This window comes from Tremella mesenterica (assembly GCF_000271645.1).
Source record: "Tremella mesenterica DSM 1558 unplaced genomic scaffold TREMEscaffold_8, whole genome shotgun sequence".
Taxonomy (NCBI): domain Eukaryota; kingdom Fungi; phylum Basidiomycota; class Tremellomycetes; order Tremellales; family Tremellaceae; genus Tremella; species Tremella mesenterica.
Window position 1 is genome coordinate 560,126 of NW_006711232.1, and position 12,827 is coordinate 572,952.

The 12,827-nt window shown below is 47.5% G+C and overlaps 3 protein-coding genes across 3 annotated transcripts; all 3 read left to right on the top strand.

The window, feature by feature from the left end:
• The first annotated feature begins 77 nt into the window (after positions 1-77).
• Positions 78-5,483, top strand: TREMEDRAFT_39829 (uncharacterized protein). The gene is made up of 11 exons (XM_007005620.1): positions 78-259; positions 588-627; positions 834-935; positions 1,042-1,161; positions 1,333-1,474; positions 1,513-2,036; positions 2,086-3,239; positions 3,394-3,592; positions 3,683-4,209; positions 4,352-4,954; positions 5,126-5,483. Exons 1-11 carry the CDS (start codon positions 242-244, stop codon positions 5,366-5,368), a joined length of 3,672 nt encoding a protein of 1,223 aa, XP_007005682.1. The 5' UTR covers positions 78-241; the 3' UTR covers positions 5,369-5,483.
• An 823-nt stretch (positions 5,484-6,306) lies between these two features.
• Positions 6,307-9,398, top strand: TREMEDRAFT_63504 (uncharacterized protein; the record flags this gene model as incomplete). The annotated part of the gene is made up of 12 exons (XM_007005750.1): positions 6,307-6,410; positions 6,652-6,980; positions 7,025-7,194; positions 7,247-7,359; positions 7,540-7,706; positions 7,754-7,762; positions 7,853-8,099; positions 8,293-8,418; positions 8,551-8,776; positions 8,913-9,012; positions 9,132-9,134; positions 9,193-9,398. The coding sequence occupies 12 exons, from the start codon at positions 6,307-6,309 to the stop codon at positions 9,396-9,398; spliced, it is 1,800 nt and encodes a 599-aa protein (XP_007005812.1).
• Positions 9,399-9,647: 249 nt separating this feature from the next.
• Positions 9,648-12,436, top strand: TREMEDRAFT_39832 (uncharacterized protein). The gene is made up of 6 exons (XM_007005621.1): positions 9,648-10,116; positions 10,370-10,769; positions 11,124-11,219; positions 11,329-11,512; positions 11,617-11,752; positions 11,805-12,436. Exons 1-6 carry the CDS (start codon positions 9,951-9,953, stop codon positions 12,158-12,160), a joined length of 1,338 nt encoding a protein of 445 aa, XP_007005683.1. The 5' UTR covers positions 9,648-9,950; the 3' UTR covers positions 12,161-12,436.
• Positions 12,437-12,827: the final 391 nt, after the last annotated feature.

Consider the following 12,827-nt stretch of genomic DNA (forward strand, 5'->3'; position numbering starts at 1 on the left):
ATGAGTTGAGTGGGTGGGACCTCCACGCATTAACGCCCGACACGTCCACTTGCATTGGAGTAGCATTCCAAGTTTGACGTTTAACTCTCTATCCTGTAACTTCCGACGGGTCTTTCTCGACTCTTCAATTCTGGTTTGGTAAGAAGGGTCAGGAGAGAACGCTCAACAAAAGTGACTGACTGAAGTCCATCGGGTCGGTTCTCAGCTTCTGGTCTCTAGTGAAGGAGAGAATTTGGACAAGATGCAGATGCTCACAAAGGTCAGTACTCACCTCTTACTCTCTCACATCAACTACCTCGCCGGAAGTGTGAAAAGATTATATGCTTTCTTGTAGAAGAAAGTTTGTTTCCTTACCCCTCGACATGTATTGTCACCCATCCCTACAGAAGGTTGTCAAGCTGAAGTCAACTCCCTAATTGATCATCCTCCTTGACTTTGTCTAGTCTAAATTCGAAAGACTGAATCATGCCCTCCTACTCAAAAGCTGCCGGACTTCTTTCGTGCCGGAACTTCCAGGAGAGTGACGAATGAACGTTATGGAAACTGCGTGGAATGTGTACCTAGTTAAGCGCATCACTGACCACCAGTTCGAGAGCAAAAGTCCTAGAGTCAAGGGTATCGCTTTTCGTGAGTTCCCAAACCTCCCCCACCCTCCCACTCAACCCAATTACCCGAGGGGATAGCCTACGATTCCACCTTCTCATTGACTCTTTGTCCATATCATCCTGCAGAATCATCATTGCGTTCTTCGATTCGAATCCTTGTTTTGGGAATTTCCTACTCCAAGATCTCTGTAGTGTTTTCTTATCAAATGTGTACGGTCCTGACGACAGATCCTAAAACACCTCTCTTAGCAGCGTCACTTCATAATGGTACGATTCAATTGTGGAACTACCAAATGGGTACACTTGTAGACAGATACGACGAACATGATGGTGAGATATCTCTTCAAATCAACACTTTACCGCAGAATGGCGGGATGGCCAAGGGCTTGCCGTTGACAGATCGAGGAAGGGAGAGGAGGAAATGCTGACATCGTAGGACCTGTTAGAGGGATATGTTTTCATCCCACTCAACCTATCTTTTGCTCAGGAGGAGACGATTATAAGATTAAAGTATGGAATTACAAACAGAGAAAATGCTTGTTCACCCTAACCGGACGTGAGTATATTTAGTTTCCAACCTACTCCTTCTCTTAACTTGGCGATCAGCACCAACTCCACATTTTGCGCCCGCCCGGCGCTGTAATTCGTGGTTATAACAGGCAGGGAGTGTTCTCGCTCGTGATGGTCGCCGTGAAATTGTCAGTTCGCAAACCGAGCTAACCATCAGATCTTGATTACGTGCGCACTGTCTTCTTTCATCGAGAATATCCATGGATCATCTCGGCTTCGGACGATCAGACCATTCGTATTTGGAACTGGCAATCACGTACCTGCATTGCTATCCTCACTGGGCACAACCACTATATCATGTAAGCTTCAATGATCCGTCGCAACAGCTGATATTTAGGTGTGCCCAATTTCACCCCTGGGATGATCTCGTAGTCTCTGCCTCTATGGATCTTACTGTCCGCGTATGGGACATCTCAGGCCTTCGTAAGAAGAATCAAGCTCATCAGGCACCGATGTCGCTGGACGAACAGGTCTCGAGAGCCAACCAGGGTCAAGCAGACTTGTTCGGCAATACCGACGCTGTGGTCAAGTACGTCCTGGAGGGACATGATCGCGGTGTCAACTGGGCTTCCTTCCATCCCACTCTTCCCCTCATTGTCTCATGTGGTGACGACCGACAAATCAAGCTTTGGCGCATGAGCGAGACCAAGGCATGGGAGGTGGATTCTTGCAGAGGACATTTCAACAATGTGTCAATGACCATGTTTCATCCTCGACATGAGCTCATTCTGTCTGCCAGCGAGGACAAAACAATCCGAGTATGGGACATGACAAAACGAACAGCGGTACAAACATTCAGAAGAGAACAAGATAGGTTCTGGGTTTTGTGCGCCCATCCTGAACTAAATCTTTTCGCCGCTGGTGAGCTCTCTCTCTCTCTCCTCGTCGACGGAGCTGATAGATCCTTTAGGACACGATAATGGGTTAATCGTCTTCAAGCTGGAGCGTGAACGCCCTGCATTCTCTCTATCTGGCAACCAATTATTCTATGTGAAGGACAAGATCATCCGCATGGCCGACCTTTCGACCGGCACCAATCAAGGAATCTGTTCCGTGCGAAAGCTTGGCTCTCAATGGGCGCAGCCACGGACGCTCAGCTACAACCCGGCAGAACGTTCTGTGCTTATAACGGCGGCAGCTGAAAATGGCACCTACGAACTTGTCACCCTCCCAAAGACATCCGCCCCCTCTCCTAACGATGGCAAAGACACTCCGTCCGACGGCAAGAAGGGCACTGGGGCTTGTGCCATATTCGTCGGTCGTAATCGCTTCGCGGTCTTGGACAAGACAGGTCAAAATATCGAGTTCCGCGACCTTTCAGCTTCACTCACAAAGACCGTCAAATGTCCCGTCACCACCAATGAGATCTTCTATGGCGGTACCGGTTGTCTCTTGCTCAGCTCAACATCTAGCGTCGTCCTTTTCGACATGCAGCAAAGCAAAGTGCTGGCGGAGATTAGTGCTCCCCCCGTCAAGTACGTCGTTTGGAGTGCAGACGGCAATACGGTGGCTTTGCTAAGCAAGCACACCATCACCATCGCCAATAAAGCCCTGGTACAAAGTGCTCTCATTCATGAGACAATACGTATCAAGTCTGCTGCATGGGACGACTCGGGCATTCTCATTTACACCACTCTCAATCACATCAAGTACGCTCTCCCACAAGGTGATAACGGTATCATTAAAACCCTCGAACAACCGGTCTACCTCACTCGCGTCAAAGGTCAGGTCGTACATTGTTTGGATCGGACAGCAAAACCACGAACGATAACAATAGACCCTACCGAGTACCGATTCAAACTCGCACTCATACGAAAGCACTATGACGAGGTTTTGCAGATTATACGCAGTAGTAACTTGGTTGGGCAGAGTATCATCGGTTATCTGCAAAAGAAGGGTTATCCGGAAATCGCATTGCACTTTGTGCAAGATCCACAGACGAGGTTTGATTTGGCTGTGGAATGTGGGAATTTGAATGTGGCTCTGGAGATGGCCAGGACGGTAGATAGAGAAGATGTTTGGGAGCGATTGGGAGCGGCGGCATTAAAGCAAGGCAACCATTCTGTGAGTAGCCTACTGCTCCCAAGTCTTACCCACTTCTTCCCTTGGGTTATCTTGCATCGAAGATCTCCGAATGACTCGAACAGTATTTGTGCTTCAAGGCGGTAGTGAAAAGGCCAACAAGCAGGAGAAATACGTAGCTGTTGCTGACCACTAGATTGTCGAGACCGCCTATCAAAAAACCAAAAACTTTGACAAACTGTCTTTCCTCTACCTCGTCACTGGTAATCTGCAAAAGCTGGGGATGATGCAAGTCATCGCGGCGAAACGGGGCGATAACATGTCTCGCTTCCAAAATTCTCTGTATCTGGGCGATGTGAAGTCCCGAGTTGCTATCCTTAGAGAAACAGGACAATGTGAGCCTTTCGAGATTTGAGCTTCGTACCCTGAACAAGTCATGCTCCAATGACCGACGAACAAGAGATGGATCAGAAGCTAATACCTAGACCCGCTCGCATACTATACAGCCAAAACTAATGGACTTGATGACACCGCCTTAGATATCCTAGAAGAAGCAGGCATGACTGAAGACGATTTACCTCCTCCACCTCAAAAGTCCGGTCACATGTCTCTTGCTCCTCCCCCAGTCGTCTTCCCTCAGACAGATTCGAATTGGCCTATCAAAAGCCTGGGCGAGTCATTCTTCGATCGCGCTCTGGCCAATGGAGGTGTTGATGGTCTCATTGGTGAATCGGCAGGTATGGCCAATGGTGGCGAGCAACTCGATGCGTGGGCGGCGGATGAGCCTATAGATGTTGAGGTCGGGGAAGACGAGGCGGAGGATGAAGGGTGGGATTTGGATGCTGAGGTGCCTATTGAGCCAGAGCCAGAAGTGGAAGTTGAGGCTGAGATCGTGGAGGCCGACCTGAGTGAGGGTGTGACAGCGGGTGTGAATGAGGATGAGATGTGGATCAAGAATTCGCCTCTAGCCGCGGATCATGCGGCTGCTGGCGCGTTCGAGTCGGCAATGCAGGTGAGTCGTCTTGTGCTGGGCTTCCTCCTCTCTATCATCTCCAGTCAGAAGAAAGTAGTGGAAGAACAGTGATCCGCCCACATGCTCGTATAAGCGGGCGAGGTGGAGTCAACAGATTGATATACGATGCTTACTATATCAGCTGCTCAACCGTCAAGTCGCTGCCGTCAACTTTGCTCCCCTAAAACCCTTGTTCTTAGCTGCCTATGAAGCTGCTCACGTCCACGTCCCCGCCAATCCTTCTCTTCCCCCTCTCGTCCTTCAGGTCCGTCGAAATCCCGAGACAACCGAATTACGCGAAGTCCTCCCTGTCATCTCGTTCACTCTCCCCGATCTGCAAGCTGGCGAAGTGGCAGAAGCCAAACGTCATTTCTCTCGTGGAAAATTCGCCGAATCCCTCACTGCCTTCCGTTCCGTCCTCCAAAAATTACTCCTAGTGGTGGCCACTTCTGCTGCTGAGGCTGAAGAGATCAAAGAACTCGTGATCAGCTGCAAAGAGTACATCATCGGCTTGACGATGGAGACGGAACGAAGACGGCTGGTCACTGAAGATGCTGACAATGTCGTGCGAAATCTAGAGCTCGCGGCTTACTTTACGCATTGCAAATTGATGCCTGCCCACGAACAGCTGGCGTTGCGGAGCGCGATGGGAGTGTTCAGCAAAGCGGGTAACGTGAGCACAGCAGCGGTGTTTGCGCGGAGATTGGTGGATTCCAGTCCTTCGGATGCCAAGGTGATCACACAGGTGAGTAGTTTATATTCGTGACTCCTTATGTGTCATATACCATCATCATGTCTACCTGACGTTCGTTCCGATGGGTGAGACTTAAACTGACCCTCCGCGTGTCCTGTTTGATTCTTTGTTCAGGGATTGTAGTGGAATGACCGAGGAGAAGACTTGAGCTAATATCTATAGGCTCGTTCCATTTTGACTGCTGGTCAACGCAACCCCCGAGACACCCACGAAATTGCATATGACCATTTCACACCCTTTGACATCTGTCCTGCATCCCTCACCCCCATTTACGCCGGCTCACCCAGCGTTCAATCCGCATACACCGGTGCGAGATATCTGCCAGAATACAAGGGCAGCATATGCGTGGTGGACGGTGTGACTCAAGTGGGAACTCCAGGTAGTGGATTGAGATCGATGGTGTAACTCGGTGCATTCGTTCCTGTTGATACTTTCGCCCACTTTGTCATCTTGCGAGGTGACAATGATAAATATAGCATGAACCAAGATGAATATTCATGAATTTGCAAATTTGCTCTCTTGCTATGTCAGCGATTGTGAAACGCTCTGATGCTCCTTCCTCGCCTCGTTACCATGTGGTCAAGTGGAAATTGACACCGCAAGTGGCGTTTGAACTGGGCGGTGGTGACGTATTGTTCCTAGTTCGTCGACATTCTCGTCAGCTTCCGAAGTACCTGTAACCGAGGTGGGTAGTGTCCATATCTTGACATCTGATGATGATGGGCTTTCCTTCTAAAATGGTCACCGACGATCACCGAGAGTACCTTAACTCCGTCATCCATCCATCCATCACTCCCTACTGGATCTCGGTCTCGTATCCAAGTCACCGATGTACCCTTACCGCCGCCCGCCGCCGCCGTACCGGAGAACCGAGATACCGAGTATCCCGAGTGACAGACTCTTTTGATTCCACATTCTTCGATTTCTCATCGATCCCTATCACTTGGTTTCCCCTTCCACAGCTTTCAAACAAGACGTTCGGTCATCCCTCGCTGAACATTCTCAACGCTATCCCATCCTTCCATCCTTCTTCCTCCTCTCCTTCCTGCCTCTCTCCCTTGCTCCCTCCTCTTCGGTGTTCGGATCTCGGTTTTTGAAACTCGTGGTATCTACTCGTAACTCCGACTTTATCAGCCGGAAGAAATCATAATGTGTAGATCCACACCTTTCATACTGTTCATATCCCGGACGGTCATTCGGTCTTTGGATACTTGATTTCGGTATCTTTACCATGGAACTATTTTCTTGATAGATTTAGTGGCTGTGTACACAGGTTGTGAGGTATGGAATTGGAGTGGTATATATCAGATTGAAGGATTGACTTGAGAGATAAGTTATTTGATATGAGAGACATTGATAGATTTTCAACAAGATATTCTGGGGTAAGGGTGAAGAAAGAGAAAATGGAAGAATTAGTTCATTTGGTCGTTTGTCCTATTAGTGCTTGGTGAGTTTTTGTTTCCTCATATCCCCTCATCCTCGTTTTTGCAATGGCTTTTCCTAAGTAGACAAATGGTCATCTTTACATCCTACACCACCCGCGTAACTCTTCCTTGAAAACGACGTAGCTAGTAGCTAAATCGTCATCTTCCCAACCTACCCCTACCGTCTCATTTTTCGTTTACAGGATGGTGGACCTTTGTGACGATAAGAAGGTTTGTATGGACAAATTGAATCTGATTTCTTAGGGGACATCTTAGACCTCTTTTCACACTTCTCTCTCATCTCTCACATGTTCATCCTCAAATTCGTATAACTGTACTCTCTGTCCCATCTGTTATCCCCCGGATCAAACATGATCTTCAAAAAGAAAGATGGGATTATACTTCCGTTCCCCCTCTCTTAGCTCAAGAATTGATACAGCGGAGAGAGAGTTTCTTGAACAAGTTGAGATTTATAGGGTTAGAGAAAGACAGAGGGGTGATGAATCAGATGTGGGATCCTAAGACGATGGATAGACAGGCGGAAGAATTTGGAGAGTTGTTAGAAGATGTTTTGGTGGAGTTACTTGACCAAGGTATGTCTGTCTTACTTCTTTGTCTTGGGCTGAAGAGGGTTCAGAAACAGGAGGAAAGCCACATTTGAACGATTCCGGAGATGTGATTGTGAATCAAGAGAGAAGAGGTTTGTTTATTCTTATTGCAGTCAGGACAACCAAAAGGATTGATCATTCAGGATATGAGATAGAAAGAGAAGAGCAATGGCCTAAACCAAAATTGTTCATCTACGATGTGAGTTTCTTCTATCTTATAGTCGAAAAAGAGAGATCGGAGTTGATAGAAGGGTTTTCAAGTTGGTTTTATACCAGCTCTTGAAGCCGCTACGAAAAGATTGAGAATACCAAATAGACCAAAAACCATGTTATTCTTCCCTTGTCTCGTATCGTGGGCAGCGAAGTGAGTTCCTCACTCTGCTTCTCCTCACATCTTTCTCCCATTCCGCCTCACCCCATTCTTCCCCTTTGGAACCAATCTTCGATCACCTCGGGTTGAAGTAGAATACCAGAGTCAGAAACCGTGGAATGGAGTAAAAAGGGCATGATGAGAGGGACTATTGTACGAAGAATTGACAAACAGCTGCTGGGCCACAGTTGAAGAGGGATCAGATCTCGCCCGAGCCGTAGAGAAAACCGACCGGATAAAAATTGCTACGGGTCTAGACGAGGCGGAAGCAATGGGAATCGCATTCTCAACCTTCACTAATGATATCATCAAGACACCAGGGCTGGACCCGATATATGATCGTGAGTCGTCCACACGACCTTTATCCCTTACGGTGCTGATTGGACAGATGAGTATTGTGAGTCAATCAACTGATCCCCATAGGCACTATCTATTCGGTCTCATCTGCATACTCTCTTTCTCACTCTGTCTTGAGATATTCTATAAGATCAGTGTTACAGGAGTTTATCATCAGGAGTCTATGAGGTGGATAGGGCTCAAAACAGAATGCTAAGTAGTCTAGACCCTCAATTTCACTCGATTCACTCGTTACCCTCACTCATGGCTGTCCGACGATCTTTATGGCATCAACGTGAATACTGTGACGGTTTTATCTTTTCTTGGGATCCTGAGTTGGAGCCTGAAGCTCGGGAAGCTTTTCAACGTTCCACAGGGAAGTCATGTTGGCCCATGGGGTGAGTTTCATCCATCCTCAGAATGAGATCCATGCTTTGTCGTCTCCGGTGTTTACTGTCGATATTTCAACGGAAGCCGCCCACCATCAAGATGGCTCCCAAATATCCCCCTCCCCGTCCGCGTACGGGTTCGTACGGGCTCCTGAGATCCTTGACCGGATGATAAATTATGGTGTTTTTGACTGAGACGTAGCTTACAACTTGCTCCTGAGATCTGGGAAGGTGTACTCCCTCGTGTAGATGAACAGGGAGAAAAGATAGTCCGGTGGTTAGATCATGTCAAAGATGTACGAGGATCAGGTTCTGTTCTCTATATCTGGTGAGCTCCCTCTCACCACTTCTATCCAGTTACACGTAGATGGATTGCATAAGATATCTCTCCCTGGGGCCAGTCGCAAATCGACGGTCCAGACCGGGTTGATCAAACCATCGAGTGGTGACTGATGAGCAGCTTCGGCTCCCTTTTCTGGCCAATGCGTCGACCAGATCTGATCGAAACTCTCCTAAAAGGGTTGGTATCGAATGACCAACCCTTCATTCTCTTCGCTTCGGCACCAAACTCCCTTGTCACGGAAGAGATGCGTGATGTTGTAAATCATTACGAATGGGGATATATGAAAGAAGGTTTTGGTCCTCAGGATTTGGTGTTAAAACATGATGCCGTGGGGTTCTTTCTGGTGGGGTTTCTCTTCTTTACTCTTCTGATCCTTCTCCTTGCCTATTTGAAGTCACGTACTGGTTTTCACGGATGTAACTTTGTGAATTGAGAGGACACAGGGTAGAAAGACCGGGAGTGATGAACTCACGGGACAGTCTCATATGGGTACCAACTCGGTTGCTGAAAGTATCTTGGCTGGGAAACCGTTTTTGTGTATGCCATATCTGGGTGATCAACCGGACATGACTCAGAGGAGTGAGTATCTCTATATTCTTTCCATTATTTGTCGTTATTACAGAGCTACAATCTCACCTCACCAAATCATCCCTTCCATGCAGATCCATCCGAGTAGAGAACGGGAAAGTGATTGACAGACAGTGAGTCGACAATATGGCACTGCCATTGAACTCCTTCAACTTCGTACGAACGGAGTAGGTCAGAAGACCTTTGACGGACAGTCGATACTCAATACTCCTGAAGCCGTCTTGACGGAACTGGCCCAGGTCCTTGGACGTATTCGTGGAGAAGAAGGATTGAGGATGCGAGAGAATGTGATCAAGTTGAGGGAACGGATCATCAAGAGTTGGAGAGAAGGTGGGGCGAGGAATATGATAGAATCTTTCTGTGATAATTGGGCTTGATGTATGTATGTATGTACGCACAATTTCTTGTAGTACATAAATGCATTTTTTGCTGGCCCAGGTCAGGTCACTGGCTCACTGGGGGACAGATTGTTATTCATGGAGTTGTCGGAGCTGAGGCCCGTGCGTAAATGCCACACTGCCACATTCACCATGCAAGCCTATTTCTTACCTTTACGCTATTAATGAACCTCCGCAAAGCCCGAAACGATGCCGCATGGTGCCAAAAGGTCAAAACACCGCCTTAGCAGGGAATCCACCCCATGCCACTCAACTTGGTACTCGGTCATCGTCGTCAAGTCTCAGTCATTCCTTTCTCTTTCTCTCCTCATACAAAAGCACAAAAACGCACAGACCTCCCCTTGTCCCCATTCACCCATTCATCCCTCCACCTATCACTTTTTGCCACTTTTGACACCTTACCTTAACAACCACATTTGCACACTTTTCCTCTTTCCCATTTCTTCCCTCGTCTCCTCGTTCGTTGTACACTTTCTAAACTCTTCACATTCTCTTTTCCTTTCTCTTCATCTTGAAAGATCATTCACCGACATGATCTATTCCACCGCTTTACCACTTCTCACCCTTTTCGGTTTAATCAATCTTGGTGTTGAAGCTCATACTGGTTGCGGAGGACATGAAATCGGTCGTCGAAACCCTGGTGGGAGATTGATAGAGCGTGCTCCGACCGATGAGGAAAGTGCTGCGTCTTCGTTAGGTTTGTCCTTGTTTCTCTTCTACAACTTTCCTCCACTGTGTTTTTCTTTCTTTTCATATATTCTTTTGTTCACCTCCACTTCCATTTGAGCCCATGTGTAAAAATGCCAAAATTACCCTTTTCGACAACGTCTCATACGTATCATTCAAATTCCTCTCTCGTCAAGATTAAAAACCAATTAACCATCGTCCTCTACGACTGAAACATTCACAAGCTTCCAAAACCCAAACCCATGAAACAATCTGACACACAGATGTCACCTACGAATGCACTGCCTATTCATACGCTCCAGTCCTCAATATCAAAGACAGATATCCTACTATATGGCAAGCAGCCTATATACTTCCGGACGACACTGAAGCTCAAACTCTTTTCGCTTCTATCAATGCTACATTAAACGAAAAATTCCCTAATATCAAACCTAAGGGTACATCGACGGGAGATTTCACAGGTGTTGCTTATAATGCTACAGATCCTGATTGTTGGTGGACTTGGCATCAGTGTACAACTCCAAATCAATCTACTGGTTTACCACCTGATATCATTTCGACTCCTGAACCTGGTACATGGGGTTTAGGATTTGATGATGGACCGAATTGTAGTCATAATGCTCTCTATGACTTTTTGAGGGATCAGCAACAAAGTGCTACCATGTGAGTTTGGTTTCACTATTGACTGTGGAATCTCTTCATGTCTTTCACCTCATTTGTGATATCTCGTATTGTTCAGGACGCCGACCACTGAAGGAGACGATTTCTCTTTCTCCTTCTCCCCCTTTCAGTCTTTTCGTGATCGTCCAACGAATGAAAGCTGTAAAGGGATGACTGGAGGTTTGTGCGAGAAAAAGGAGCTCGGGTTTGTGAAAGGGACACCCGAGATGGTCTGATCGTCAAAGGTATGCTTGGACAATCAATCGTCTGACGATGGAAATGTGGAAGCAGGGAGAAAAGCTGTTTCGGAAGAGCCAGATCCCGGAATTTTCATCTGGGCTGATCACTGACCGACAGGTTTTACATCGGATCAAACGTCATGGATTGGCCACTGCAGGCAATGCGTGCTCTGACCGACAACCACCAAGTCTGCGTTCACACCTGGTCGCACGAGTCAGTATCTCAGTTCACGTCTTCACACATTTGACCCATTTCTTCTCGTATACACCCTATTCGACACTCAGTTCAAATCATGGCTTCTCGTGCGACGCTCATGTGACAGATACATGACCTCATTCACCAACGAAGCCGCTTTCGCCGAACTGTACTACACTCAAAAAGCTATCAAAGAAATTCTTGGCGTCACACCTCTATGCTGGAGACCCCCCTACGGTGACATTGATAACCGAATTCGTACGATTGCAGCGGGACTCAATATGACTTCCATATTATGGAGTGATGACACTGTGGGTTCCCACGTTTATCATCATCTTTGCGTTTCAATCATCTGAGTGATCGCGATCGGGCGGCATGCCATGTGTGGGCGGTGATAATGAGCTGACTGGCATAGGAAGATTGGCGTGTAAACGCTCCAGGATCCAATGTAACTGCCGCCGATGTGGACAACAATTACAACGCCGTCATCGGTAAAGTCAGTAACGGTACCTATGTCAATTCTGGACCTGTGGTACTCAACCACGAATTGAGTACGTCTTTCCCCTTCATTGCTTCCGCCTTAAAAGATACTGATGATTCCAGACAACTACACAATGACAGTATTCATGAATCACTATGCCGATATCAAAAAGGCCTTCACCTACGTCGTTCCCATCGCCGCTGCGTACAACACCACCCATCCTTACTTGGAATCCAACATTACTTTCCCTACTTTTAGCCAATATGTGGCCGGTCAACAAAACGTCACGACCAGCCCGAGCACTGGTACCGACTCTAGCAGTAGTACATCTCCCTCTGGAACATCATCAGCATCAAGCTCGGCATCATCCTCGTCTTCCAGCTCTGACTCAAAATCCGCCGCTGGACGTGGTGTTGTGGCAGGGACGACTGGTCTCGTCCTTGCTTTATTGGGTGCGGGTCTGGCGTTACTCGTGTGAAATGTAAATGACCGACTTGGTTCACTGCTCATTTAAGAATACGTCTCGATGGGTGATCGTGGTTTCTGTGTCAAGTCCACATCAGTTCATCATTTGTGGACCATGGCAAAGGGGATAAACATTGTTAGAGAGTTAGCAGTCGACAGACCCGTCGGCTGGAATGACGAGTCATGAGTAGAAGGAAACGAAGAAGGACAATTAATTCACATACATCCACGATACAATCTTTAGTAACACTTTAGTGTCCGTTGCATCACATGCATCCATCTCCCCTTGTAGTATCCTCACCTGGTTGCTGACCTTTGAAATTGCTGCTTCTGTCTATACCACCCATAAACCCGTTCACTCTGCCACTCGTCGTCAATTGTCGCCAAAGCTCATGGAGGAGCCCCGCATTCGCCAAACTGGATAATCCTGACGGAGCTCGAATTAATCCCGACGTAAATTTGGCCATTTCCCACAAATCCCGTCACAACTGGCGAGGATCCCGTCACTACTCACCCAAATCCCTGCGCTCCCTCAATATTGAGGATTCTTGAGATGTAAGAGGTGTAGAGTGATCCTAGAGAGTTCAGGATGCATAAAATGCAGAGAGATCAGGTGTATCATGCATATTGACAGCTCCTAGACGCGTCCGAAACTCCTGAAAGAGGTCCGAAAGGTGTCC

Bases quoted from the DNA above. Each gene is read 5' to 3' on its own strand.
- TREMEDRAFT_39832 (XM_007005621.1), top strand. From the start codon at position 9,951: ATGATCTATTCCACCGCTTTACCACTTCTCACCCTTTTCGGTTTAATC. The intron at 11,220-11,328 runs GTCAGTATCTCA...CTCATGTGACAG, and splicing joins GTTCACACCTGGTCGCACGA to ATACATGACCTCATTCACCA. The intron at 11,753-11,804 runs GTACGTCTTTCC...TGATGATTCCAG, and splicing joins GGTACTCAACCACGAATTGA to ACAACTACACAATGACAGTA.
- TREMEDRAFT_39829 (XM_007005620.1), top strand. The intron at 936-1,041 runs GTGAGATATCTC...CTGACATCGTAG, and splicing joins CAGATACGACGAACATGATG to GACCTGTTAGAGGGATATGT. The intron at 1,162-1,332 runs GTGAGTATATTT...GCTAACCATCAG, and splicing joins CTTGTTCACCCTAACCGGAC to ATCTTGATTACGTGCGCACT.